At 41.0% G+C, this 12,793-nt stretch overlaps 1 protein-coding gene across 4 annotated transcripts in view; it reads right to left on the bottom strand.

The window, feature by feature from the left end:
* LOC143292921 (uncharacterized) overlaps positions 1 to 12,793 on the bottom strand; it is an 80,605-nt gene that overhangs the window by 22,645 nt on the left and 45,167 nt on the right. For 2 of the 4 annotated variants that reach the window (XM_076603614.1, XM_076603616.1), the window contains 5 exons: positions 8,666 to 8,827; positions 7,581 to 8,031; positions 6,347 to 6,837; positions 5,859 to 5,954; positions 1,686 to 1,790 (listed from right to left, as the gene is read on the bottom strand). In XM_076603614.1, the coding sequence (XP_076459729.1) occupies positions 1,686 to 1,790; positions 5,859 to 5,954; positions 6,347 to 6,837; positions 7,581 to 8,031; positions 8,666 to 8,827 (1,305 nt within the window). The remainder of the gene's footprint in view (positions 1 to 1,685; positions 1,791 to 5,858; positions 5,955 to 6,346; positions 6,838 to 7,580; positions 8,032 to 8,665; positions 8,828 to 12,793) is intronic. The other 2 variants (XM_076603615.1, XM_076603617.1) reach the window with 2 other exon arrangements.

The following is a 12,793-nucleotide window of genomic DNA, read 5'->3' as shown; positions in this document are numbered from 1 at the left end:
CCCCCCCCCACTCCCCCCAAAAGCAAGCACTAGAATACAAACACAAAGAAGAGGACAGTAATGAGGATGAAGCACACACTTAAACCCACATCATCATAAATACTTGTAAGCTCTGAGGAGAGGTTAGGTCCTGATCACACACAGACAAATGGGACTGAGGAGAGGTTAGGTCCTGATCACACACAGACAGGTGAGACTGTGGACAGGTAAGGTCCTGATCACACACAGACAAACGGGACTTAGGAGAGGTTGGTCCTGATCACACACAGACAAACGGGACTGAGGAGAGGTTAGGTCCTGATCACACACAGAAGGGACTGAGGACAGGTCAGGTCCTGATCACACACAGACATGTGGGACTGATGAGAGGTTAGGTCCTGATCACACACAGACAAACAGGACTGAGGACAGGTTAGGTCCTGATCACACACAGACAAACAGGACTGATGAGAGGTTAGGTCCTGATCACACACAGACGGGACTGAGGACAGGTCAGGTCCTGATCACACACAGACAGGTGAGAGTGTGGAGAGGCTAGGTCCTGATCACACACAGACAAACGGGACTGAGGACAGGTTAGGTCCTGATCACACACAGACAGGTGGGACTGAGGAGAGGTTAGGTCCTGATCACACAAAGACAGGACTGAGGAGAGGTCAGGTCCTGATCACACACAGTCAGGTGGCTTCTGGGGAAAGGTCAGGTTATGACTACACACTGACATGTATGCTCCATGGGACAGCTTAAATGCACTGGCAGGGCTATGGGACAGGGGAAGGCGCAGGAGCCATGGTGAACAGACAGTGAATATACCTGACATCAGTACAAACATCAATACATGATGTGTTATGCATTCACACTGATGAAAGCAATCTGACCATTTGCTTTATCCACCTTACCTACTTTCGTCCTTACATAACATCTATTTGTCTATGTATTCGATTTGTATCATCCTATTGGCTATTTATCCATTTTCATCCGAACAGCTATTCATTAATCAAACTGTCTACTGAAAAAAATGCATGCAGACATCCTCACAAATCAAAATTTATAAAATGCACTTTTACTAACATCTACTGCTTCTCAAACTTTATGAAACTGTACATCAATCCCTTGTTTACCTGTCTTCTTTTTTTAGGGGGAGGGGGTGTCTTTTTTTGTGTCTTTTTCTTCTTCTTTTTTTTATAACTTTCTAGCTCCCATTTCACTAAACAAAAACAAAACAAACAAAAAAACTAAGAAAAGAAAGGTGTTCAAATATTAAGGTTATGGATACCAATTGTCTATTAATTATTATCAGCTAAAGTTTTATATGAAGTTCAGTGAGAATAAAATGGATATTCAAAACAAACACCGAAACTATGAAAACATAATTCTTATGAGTCATCAAACTCATCTGTGCAGAAAACAGCATGCTTTTAGCAGCAAAATTTACCAAGACTTGAGGAAGAAAAGATTTGATTTTAAACACAAACATAATTAAAACACTTAAAAAAATTTTTTTTTTAAATAAACATAAAACTGACATGTAGCTCTCCACATCTTCAAAAAACGTATCCAGAACTTAAAAAAACTAAACATTATAAAACATATGATAAAGCAGAAAACACCAAGAAAACAATCATGTAAGAAAAACAAAAACAAAAAAAATGAGACTTGAAGGATGGTGAACAGGACAAACGAACCTGGGAAGTTTCTTTTTGCAGACGAGACTTTAGGTCGATATTTGACTCATGCATCTTCACCAGCTGACACTGTGTCTGGTCCAATCGCTCTTTCAGGGATTCCACCTGAAGAGAGCATGCGGCATCACACACACATTTTCAATGGGGTGGGGATGTGAGGGGAGGATGAGTGTGTCTCGGGTGGGGGGTGAGGGGTAGAGTGGAAAGCAATACAGCCTGACAGGACAAAGGATCAGTCGCTACAGTAAAGCTGGGCACCAGTTAAACAGGTAGCATCCAAATACATTCAGCAGATGACACACACATGGAGCTATCTTTCACACCGATTAATACAGCTTTGCTTTAAAAAAACAAAGCAAAAAAAAACAACAACAAAAAACAACCAAACAACAACAACAAAAAAGAAGAATAAAAGGAACACGTTAAGTATGTGTAATTAAAAAGATATCAAGTCCAAAAAGCAAGAGCATTAATGCTAGACTATACAAAGAGAAAAAAGATCATAGATCAGATTTATACCATTCTGCGAAGAAAGTAAGAATACGGAATAGAGTATCAGGAAGGCAGCATTCAGTAACTTGAGTAAGCATCATAAGGATCACATTTACACTATCCTGTAAAAAAACAAACTGACATGGTATCAGCAAGGCAAATCAAGCATCATATCCACAGGGCAATAGAATAAGCAAGGAAGTCAGCTGGTATTTGTATCTTGAACAATTCTTGTTATTTCAATGATAAATAAAATAAAATGTAGATCTTAAACGTACCATAAAAATAATTACAAATTTTCAAAAAAGCATGAAGCATCCAAACAATGCTTGTCTGGGTTGTGTTACAAAAGGTTATGTGCTGTATAAAAATGGTTCATTACTATTATCATCATTATCACTATGTTTATCATTAGTATGTGGATTCTATTTCATTAAGAAATATACATTTCAAACTTATGATGAGTCCGCCCATTATATTTAAGATTCAGTTTGGTTAATTCTGCGTCAAACAAGTAAACAACAATGATAGTCTGCACATATCTTCAATTTCACCTCATCTCTTGTGACAGAAACAGTTAGCTCATCAAAAGTTGCCAAAACCTGTTTAAACAGAGCAGTGAACACATGTCACAGACTTTCAAGTTCCCTCCCTTCCCCAACCCTTTCTTCCCAACAATTCACTAAGAAATTGTGACAACATCACATTTTAAGCTGAGACAACTTTGCATCTTTACAAAAGAATGACATTTCCAATACCTCAATATTACCAGCTTCTTTTTCTAGTCCTGACTACACAAATCATGTCCTTTTGTGTACACTTGACCCGATTTTTGAAAACCATTTATCAGTGTTATACCGTTTCTGATTTCAGGAACTATTTTCCAAAAAAAAATCTGAAACCCAAAACCACCATTTGTCAGAGATTCAAATGTGAAGTTGATATATTATTAAAGTGACTAAAACTGTTTTGTTGTTGTTGCTTTGTGAGTGATGTACTAATTTCAATGTAGTGGAACAAACAGGTTACGAGAAACAAATAAAAATACAGTAAGCCTATTTCCTAACAAAGTTTGTGGTCTAGAACCAACAAGATCAATGTAAGAATATTTTAAATAATCTTTTTCAAGACAAATCAAAATTCATTATCAGATAATCTAAACTACATAACAGTCAGTCTGGTGTATTGTTAGAAATCACCCTCCTCCCACACTCCATTAATGAACAAACATTTACCTACACTGAAAACACATTTATTTACACTGTAAACAGTTTCCTATTCAGATGTTTAAAAAGAAAACTGATAGTTATTTGCTGGCTGTAAGCCTCACTGACAGAACACTGAGAGTGAAAGCTGTGCACAGATGAGGTACAGCAGCGATAAAGTGAACAGTATGTGATGTTGTGTGCTCAGAGTTCTATCTGCGTAAAGCTGGTAATTATCTGGTTTGGAAAATGGAATTAATGACAACTAAAACACACACAAAAAACCAACAACAACAAAATGTAAATAAATAAACCAACAACTAAGCAGATCAACATATTTTCTCACACTGAAATATCTATAAGATTTCTGGTATAAGATTTTCTAATGTTGGAACATCTTTAAGGTTTTGTTAGAGGAAACTCTCACCAACCAACAAATCCGTTTCAATACTTTTCAGAACACTGTAACCCAAGGAGAAGACAGGAAAAGGCACCTGCTGTGAAGAGAAACTGTTTCATTTGGAACTAAACTGAAGTGGGACAGAGGACAGCAAAACTGAAATAACTCAAAACAACACTCAAGTTTCCACATTCTGGTGCTCAGTTTCTGAGTTTGTTTTGGTGCTCAGTTTCTGACTCTGTTATGATTTCAGTTCCAAATCATACCATTTCTTTCCACAGTATCCTTTTCTATAGGGTGGCTGAAAAGACTGTGGAAACTGAGTCGACAGCTGGAGATAATTTTGGTAAGAACCAAGGATGTTATCACTCCATTTAATCCTCTTATGTTTGTTATTGGAGTCAGAAAAGGTAACATCCCTTTTTCTTTCTAAAGTCATAAGATTTTGTATGATGGTAAAGAGTCTTTACACTGTCACAATTTTATCTGAGAAGAAATTAAAACTGTACAACTATGTACAAATCCTTATTCTTTAACAATTCCCACACCCGAAAGAAAACTAAGAAACACAATGCTCATTTCTTCCAAAATGATTCAGCCATTGTTCATTGTTGAGTGTTAAGCGTTTGCCCACATTACATTTTTTTTTTATATCCTGGTGCAAATAAACATGGTGAATGCAAACATGATTCAGATTAAAACCTCCTCAGTTCAGGAACTGACCATCTTTACCATCATGCAAAGAATTCATCAAGAAAGTGTTCCCTTCAGAACTGAAAATGCAGAAAGATCCACGATCACAAAAAAATATCAACATGAAAGAAACTTTCAACAAGTGTTACCATAATGTAGAGAGTCTGAAACATGTAAAATACAACCTTTTTTACTTCTTTTTTAAAAAAGACATACAGATTAATAAGAACAACCTCTCTTGCACACCCCTCTTGGATAACCAGACATGAGGATGAGGATTGTTTCTGTCTGAAATCACTACATTACTTCCATAATTATACGGAGAATCATAAGTGAGCCACTTTCCAAATCTTCCCTCAGTCTTATTTCAGACTATTGGATGCAGAATCTCAAGCCTGATTTTTAACCTTGTGGAAATGTCTGGGTAAATGAGGCCGGCAATGTTTCTTTTTGGGGGGAGATATGCAAAAGAAGTGGGAAAGAAACACCTATTATTTTAATTTTTAGCGATATATATTGAGTATCAAGCGTTTAATCGCATGGCAAAAGTGAAGTCCACCAACAGACATGTGTCATTTGGCACTGTGCAAGACTACAATTTTCAACTTCAGTAATGAACATGTCTATCCAGACAGTGTAGGCATACAGCAACAGCTACTCCTTCCTTCAAATCCACAATTTTCATCAAGAAAATGTGTCATCTGGCACTGCACAAGATCCATGCACACTTTTCAAGTTCCAGCGCCGAATATGTCTGTCAAGCGGTGTGGGCAAAAAGCAACTTTTACACCTTCCTTCAGATGCATGCTCTCCATCAAAGAATGAACAACATTCACTGACACTGCAAGCTAATACAATTGAACACACAACACAAGGTTCCAACAGATGGGACCAAAACTTCCATATTTTTTCCCAGACACTTTCCAGACAAGACTGAAAATCTTCCATGCAAAACTGAATCCAAAATCTGTATGCTCCAACACTGAAGAAAGAGATCAGCAAATATCATGGCATCAATGCTTGATTTTCAACACTGTTTGCTTGTTTGTTTTCAAAATGCATTAAACTCTTTGCTGACTGCACTTTTTGTTTGTATTTTTGTTTTAAAAATGCACTAAGTTCTTTGTTGAATGGTGACTGGTGTGGATGAAAATCCCATGATTCTTCCAGACCCTGAAGGGCAAAGCATATTTTTCCCCCAGGACTTTTCTAGACTTTTCCAGCCCTGGAAATGGATCTCTCATTCCCCCCTAAGACTTTTCCAGACTCTGAATGAACCCTCTGCAACTCAGCACACAGCAGTGTTGGCCCCAAAACAAAAGTAAAGCATGCAAGCGGTTCAAGCCAAAGGAAGAGCCCAGTGTCTGTGTGTGGAAGCAGTACCTCTGATTCCAGAAGCTCCACCATCATGCCATCTCCCACAGAGTCTGTGTGTGCACCGTCCTGCTCGTCATGGCCTCCGCTGGGCAGGTAGGGCTCCTGGAGAAACGAGGATTTTTATCAGCATGACATCTCTTTGGATTTTTGTTGAGATTCCAGAGGGTATGGGAGTTGGGGGCGGGGGATGGTGTATGTTTTCATGCGTGTGTGTGTGAGTGTATGTTTGAGTGTGCGTGTGTGTGTGTGTTTGTGTGTGTGTGTGTGCGCACAGGCGTGTGTGCCGTGTGTGTGTATGTAGGCATAAAAGTGTTCATACACACAAGTGTGTTGTGTTTGAGAGTGTACGTGTCCAACAGACACACACGAAACAAAAATACTCAACCATACAAAACATTACACACATCTATTTCATACCCTACCCCATTCCCATCCCATACCTCCAAACACACACACACATACACACACACACACACAAACAACAAGACACCCACCTCAGAACTGATCGTCATATCCATATCATCCTCCGTGTCCGACAACAGCTGAGACGAATCGGTCTGCCCCGACCCTGGGGTCCTGTGGTACTCGAACCCCTCCTCGTCAGGAGGTGGGGAGTGCAGTCGGGGGGTCTTGGCTGCCCGAGACTTCTCCATCACACGGGCACTGGGTGACTTGGCACGGCGCATCATCTCTCGCTTCTTCTCCTCCTCCTTGATGCTGCCGCTGCCGCCATCGCCGGTCATGTTGCGCTTGCTGCGGCGACTCTCCACCCCTTGGAGTACAGGTGCTGCCACCACCAAGCTGTCGCTGCCCTCCACGTAGCGCTTCAGGGGGAGGGAACTGCCCGGGGCTGAGTGCAGGAGGGACTCAGAGGACGGGCTGTGGTGTCTAGGGATCTTGGATGCCCTCGGGGAGGAGTCCACTTTCTCCACCTCCTGGCCGGCATGGTGCCCTGAGGTGGGCAGCAGCCTCTGTCCCCCGTCTGCTGCGTGTGGGTGATGCTTTCGTTTAATGATAACAATAATAACGAATGGCATTTGTATAGCACATTTCTCTAGGCTGATTTTCGACTCAGTGTGCTTGCAATTGCCCATTCATGAGCAACCACGCCCAAAAATGACTAACCACACTTAAGCATACACACATGCACTCATTAGCAGAAAAAAGCTAAATTTTTCTTCTTTTTTTTCTGTGCTGAATGATGCAGAGCTAACCAGTTTTACTGGCAATATGAATGACAGTATTAAAGAGACTCATACTATTTTTATTCAAACAGAAATTTTTGTTTAATCCGTACAGGCAGAGAATTTCAAGTTCAGAATAAAAAATTCAACAAACAAAAGAACAGAAAAAAGAGGAACCAGTAATACAGAAATATTTCTTAGGAAACAAATATTCAAAATAATATACCTCCACCCAGAAATGTTGATCTGACTAACGGCAACAGTCTCAGTAAAAAGTTTATCATTTTATTCTTGAAACTAAAATAAATGTCAAAATTAAGAGGACATATTTCGTCATACACAAACACACAAACAAACAAAACGACCAACACTCACCGCCACCCAAACTTTCTCACATTGTAGTGACCTCACCTGCTGAAAAACTTGACCTTTAACACACTGCTCTGACCTCAACTGACAAAGAACTTAAACCTTTCTCACAGTGCACAAACCTCACCTGCCAAAGAACTTAAACCTTCCTCACATCACATCACTTTGACCTCACCTGCTGAAGCATTGCTCATGGTTGCAGAAGATGACGACGACGACGAAGACGGAGGTGGAGGGGGGTCAGGCTGGTCCAGGTTGGTGGTGAACGGTTTGATGCTGAACATCTTGCTCACATTGCCGGGGTTGACGTCAGAGTGGTGGCGCCTCACATTCCGGTTCTCCCTCCTGCCTGGCTCACGGCGCCCCACCAGCTGGAAGGCCGTCTCCCCCTTGGAACCTGTCACCACTGCCGTGGAGGTGGCACTGGCTGACGCCCCTGACCGGGTGTCGAAATCGTCGGTGGTGCGGGCCGTCAGATTGGCCAGCGCTTTGCCGGTCAGCGTGGTGGCCAGGCCTCGCTTGCTGGAAGAAGAGCTGTGCATGTCCATGCACAGACGTATGGCCTTCATCCAGTTGTTGCGGATCCCAGAGGTCATGGCGGCCAGAATGTACTCTCCGTTCCGGGTCTGCACAACCGTCCTTTTCTTTTGTCATGCAGGCCACACAGTCAAAGACATTCACTGTGTTCTTAAAAAGACAAACTAATCAAAGGACAAGTGGTGTGTCTGCATTGCATCACACTGCTTTTCCACACCTTTTTTGGTATATGTAAATGAAATTCACATTGATTTTTTCCCATGGTTCACAAAGGACTAGTCAGTATACTGAAAACCATGGGCTAAAAAAGTAGGGTGAGGAAAACACAGTGCTTACCAGAGGATGAACCAGGAAATGGCATGAAGCACACATAAAGAAACATTAAGTTTACAATAATAAATATCAAAAGCCTTTTGCAGAATTATCCTGGGGACAAGCACCACAATCTTGAACCTCTGGTGAATTTGTATGATTGTCAGTCAAGTCTGTCTGACCATCAGAAAAACAGAGGAGGAATCTGCCGTCCTGACTACCTGGGCTAGAATATGATTATAGCAGTAAGTGTCTTGCCCAAGTTACATCCCAACTCTCTCAGCCATGAGTGTTTTAGGACAGTCAGCATTGGGATGGTCCCCAAAGGCCAGCTAGCCCCTATGGCTGCAGCACTGAGAGCCAGTGTAATTGGGGGGAGAGGGGGGGAGACAAACATAACAACAGTCATACCTTAATCTTGAAGCCATAGTTGCGTGGCGTGGATACCTCGGAGACTTCAAAGCAAGTGGACAGGTCAATGCGGCCATCCAGACTGTTGGTCTCCTCCGCCTTGGCGTCCTTGTAGTACTTCAGAGAGTTCCCACCCAGAACAAACCAGTGCTTCCGAGACTCCTGTGCAAAGAACACACACAGTTTCAGTTCTTCAAGGTGGTTTCACTGCATTCAGACAAACCTATATATGCCACATCACATCTGCTAGACAGATGCCTGACTAGCAGCATAACCCAATGCACAAGTGAAGCCTTGAGTACATGCACATACATTTGTGTACCTGTCAGAGTGGATTTCTTCAACACTTATGTTGCCATGAGATCTTTTTCAGTGTGCCATGTGTTAGCTGATTGTCTCATCCAACTGACTATCTAGATGCTAAGTCAAACTTGGAAGAAACATTGAGACCACTATTCGAACACAGTTGACAAACCAGAAAAACAGTGAATCCAGCAAACGGTGCTCATGTGGTGAAGTACTGGAAACAGTATCATACCACGACAGACTTCAGACAGTCATAGGTGTTCAAAGCATTTAAAGATTTTCACTGCATAAATATTAGTCAGTTCTGATCACAGTTAGCTCTGCCATCATCTGCATCACAGAACATGATGCATCATAGTAGGGGTTAAATTATGACACTAGTTAATGATAAGAATAGTAATAAATGTACTTATACAGTGCTAAATCTTGTGCTGGAACAAATCAAAGCACTTTCACACCCAACTTTCAAACGCATGCAAAACTCTGAAACAAGGGGATGGAAAACAAAACTTAAACACACACACACACAATATATATATATATATGTATGTATATATATATATATATATATATATATATATATATATATATATATATATATATATATACACACACACACACACACACACACAAACATAGAAGGCCAAATAAACTATGGATAGAAAAGGGGAGGGTACACAGTAGTTATTTTGGAAAGAAGTAGGTTTATTGCCGGACTTGAAAGAGCTGAGTGATGGGTTTTGATGAAGCAAAAGGGAGATTGCGACAAATGTAAGGTCCAGAGACAAAGAGCCTCAGAATGGATTGTGTGTGATGATGACTGGTGAGAACTGAGATCACAGAGAAAGTGTCTCTCTTAATATCATGCTCAACCTCTGATTGGACAATCCCTTTATTCAAACAATCATGCAAATTTTGGTGTGCGATTTGTCATCATCACAAACCTTTTCAAGAAGACAATAAGCTTAATTCTAGCATAAATATCCCCCTCTATTCTTGCCAAACAAATACAAAAATCAAGGAGAACAAAAACAAAATTTGGATGAGTCACAATACTGTTGAATGTTAATAAGTAACAGAAAAATACATCAGATGAATAAAGAATAGAAATAAATGAATAAATAAATGAATAGCTTTAAAAAAAAGAAAAAAAAAAGTACATACTAAAATGCTTAAAAAAACAACAACTTTTTTTTAAACACTCAGCAAGAAAACAGGAACTCAGCCAAAATAATCTGTTCTCCTTAAAAAGACAAGACACTCAAAACATGGCACTGGGGATTACACATTCAACACAAGCGACCACACACAGTGGTGGAGACAGCTGGCCAACATAAGAGCAGCAGCTGTTTTTGACAAGTTTTAGTTCAATTCCAAACAAAAGACCCCAAAAGGTGTAATCCCCAGGTATGTGTACTGAGCAACTGAGAAGAAAGGTGTTAATCCTCGCTGACAGCCCAGAACTGCTGCCACTCACACTTCCTAATACCTGCAGTGGGCAGTCCTCTCTCTCTCTCTCTCTCTTGAGACCAACTCAACTGAAAAACCCTGTTTTTATTCAGAAGGCAGTTTGGAGGAGGGGGTGGTGCTTTCTTTCTGTGGGCAGGATAATTTACGGTCCTTACTCTTCATCCGCTGTAATGCTATCGTTCAGGAGTCTAGGACCTGTGGTGCTTGAGCAGTAGTAGTTGTAGTACTTTCATTTAATCAGTTCAGTGCCAATAAGACGTCAGCTGACGTCCTGCATAAAGTGTTGCCATAGAGCTAAAAAGACGTCCACTAATGTCCTGCATATGTTCTGATTTTTCCTTCATCGGAGTTTAGTTCAATGAACATAAACAGATTCTGAATGAATAAACCAGATAGTTTAATGTGTCTAGATTATAAAACAGTATTCAGATGAGCAGTAAGTGTTTTTTTGTTGTTTTTTTATATTAACACTTGAAAAAAAAGATTGAACTCCTTGAAACAATAACAATATTAGCACAATTAACAACAACATTACACTCACCGCAAAGGATGGCTTTTTTCATTTCAAAAGTATAACTTTTTTTTCTGATACCTTTTCTCTGTAATCTTTAACAAATATTGCTCAAGAGATGATACCACACCATGACATGACATTTTCCATACAATAAGATCAAACACCAAACAATTTCCTGAAAAAGTAAAGCAAAAAGAGAAACTCAGAAAGGCTACCCTCACCCCATTTTCCACATATGAAATGATGATCCCAAGAGGCACAAATAACTGGTTCTGTAAACCACAGCTGAGAGTTGTCATTACCGACATAAGGTTATTTCCCTGTCTGTTGCAGAGCACTGGCAAATACAAACTAAAAGGTCCACTAAAACAACAACACAAAATAAAAACACAGAACAAAATCAGCAAAACTGATGGAAACCCAGCCCAGAGAGTTTCAGAGGACTCCCCGAAACACCAACAGTCCTAAAGCTCGGAGTTCACCAGCTTGTGGCAAATCAACCACTCATGTAAGTAACCTTTGAAGTCAATGGTCTCCCACCACTAAAAGTCAACATGAATAGTTAGCTAAACCTACATTTTATTGACACTGGAGAAAGCTTAAGTGTTTGTGCCCAGATTAACATGAACAAATGGTGGAGACGGAAAGGGGAGAAAAGTGCACAGGAGGGGTGGGGTGAAGGCAGGAGACAGTGGGTGTGTGTGTCTGTGCATGAATACCCCTCTGTGTGACAGAGAGGGAGAGAAAGAATGGGTGGAAGAGAGGAAGGAAAGAGAGCGGGAGGGAGCAAGAGAGCAAGAGGGAATGTGGGTGTGCACATACGCACTTCTAGTTCTAAACACTCATTTCAATCTGGACTGGCATTATATTGAAGAACAAACACTTTAGCACATAAATGAATGGGTGAGAGAGAACAAGTGAATGTATGTGTGTGCAAATAAATACATTCAGGTTTAACATCAACACCCACCCACATCAAGTGTAATGGACAATAATCATCCCAGGAAAACAGGATGGGGGGGAGGATGTGTGTGCATGCAGGCATACAAATATGTGTGTGTGTGCACGCGCACAGGCACATGCCTGTCTGACAGCAAAAGAAGGCAGAAGAAAGAGAGAGAGAGGGAAAGAGAGGACACTCCCCATCACAAAGATCTATAAGCAGTCAAGATCAACAAGACTTCCCAATCCAAGCTTTTCTCTTCACTGCTGTCCCACCACAGGTGACTTCACACGAGTGCAGGCAGAGATAAAAGATGATAGATGTTCTGGCCACTGTGACTCCATTCAGGCAAGCCCTCACTGATCTGAGCAATGATCAATGGACCAGGCAACAAGGGGATTTGCCCCAACAATGAAACCTCAATCCTCCACACCATAGCTTTTCTGAGGATCACTGAAGGTATTGGGCACTTGTCGTCTCAGATCTGATCTCTTCTTCACTCTCCACTCTCTGCTGAATGGTAACACCCCTTGTCTGGTGCTTGATTACAGATCAGGACATAGTTGGCCTGCTGGAATGCTGAAGTTGTTTGTAAAAGTTCCGTTTCTGAATGCCAGATCTTCAGGAGCTTGTGTTTGAAAGCTGGCGTGCTACACACTTCTGCTTTCCCAGAGCAGTAATACCACTCTTTTTTCTTTCTTGACACCCTCTCACCTCCACCCTCTCACAAACCTACACTACTACCCATCCTCCCAGCTATTGAACTTACTGTACCCCTCTCCCTCACTCTTCTTTCCTCCTCAAAGCTTTGCACAAGGAAAGACCTGTACAGGGATTATTCTGCATTCTTTACCAACATACTTTAGGACAGGAAGGGAGTGGATGGGTAAAGGTA

The sequence above is a fragment of the Babylonia areolata genome, chromosome 18 (assembly GCF_041734735.1).
Source record: "Babylonia areolata isolate BAREFJ2019XMU chromosome 18, ASM4173473v1, whole genome shotgun sequence".
Classification (NCBI taxonomy): domain Eukaryota; kingdom Metazoa; phylum Mollusca; class Gastropoda; order Neogastropoda; family Buccinidae; genus Babylonia; species Babylonia areolata.
This window is presented reverse-complemented; position numbering and strand designations above follow the sequence as displayed.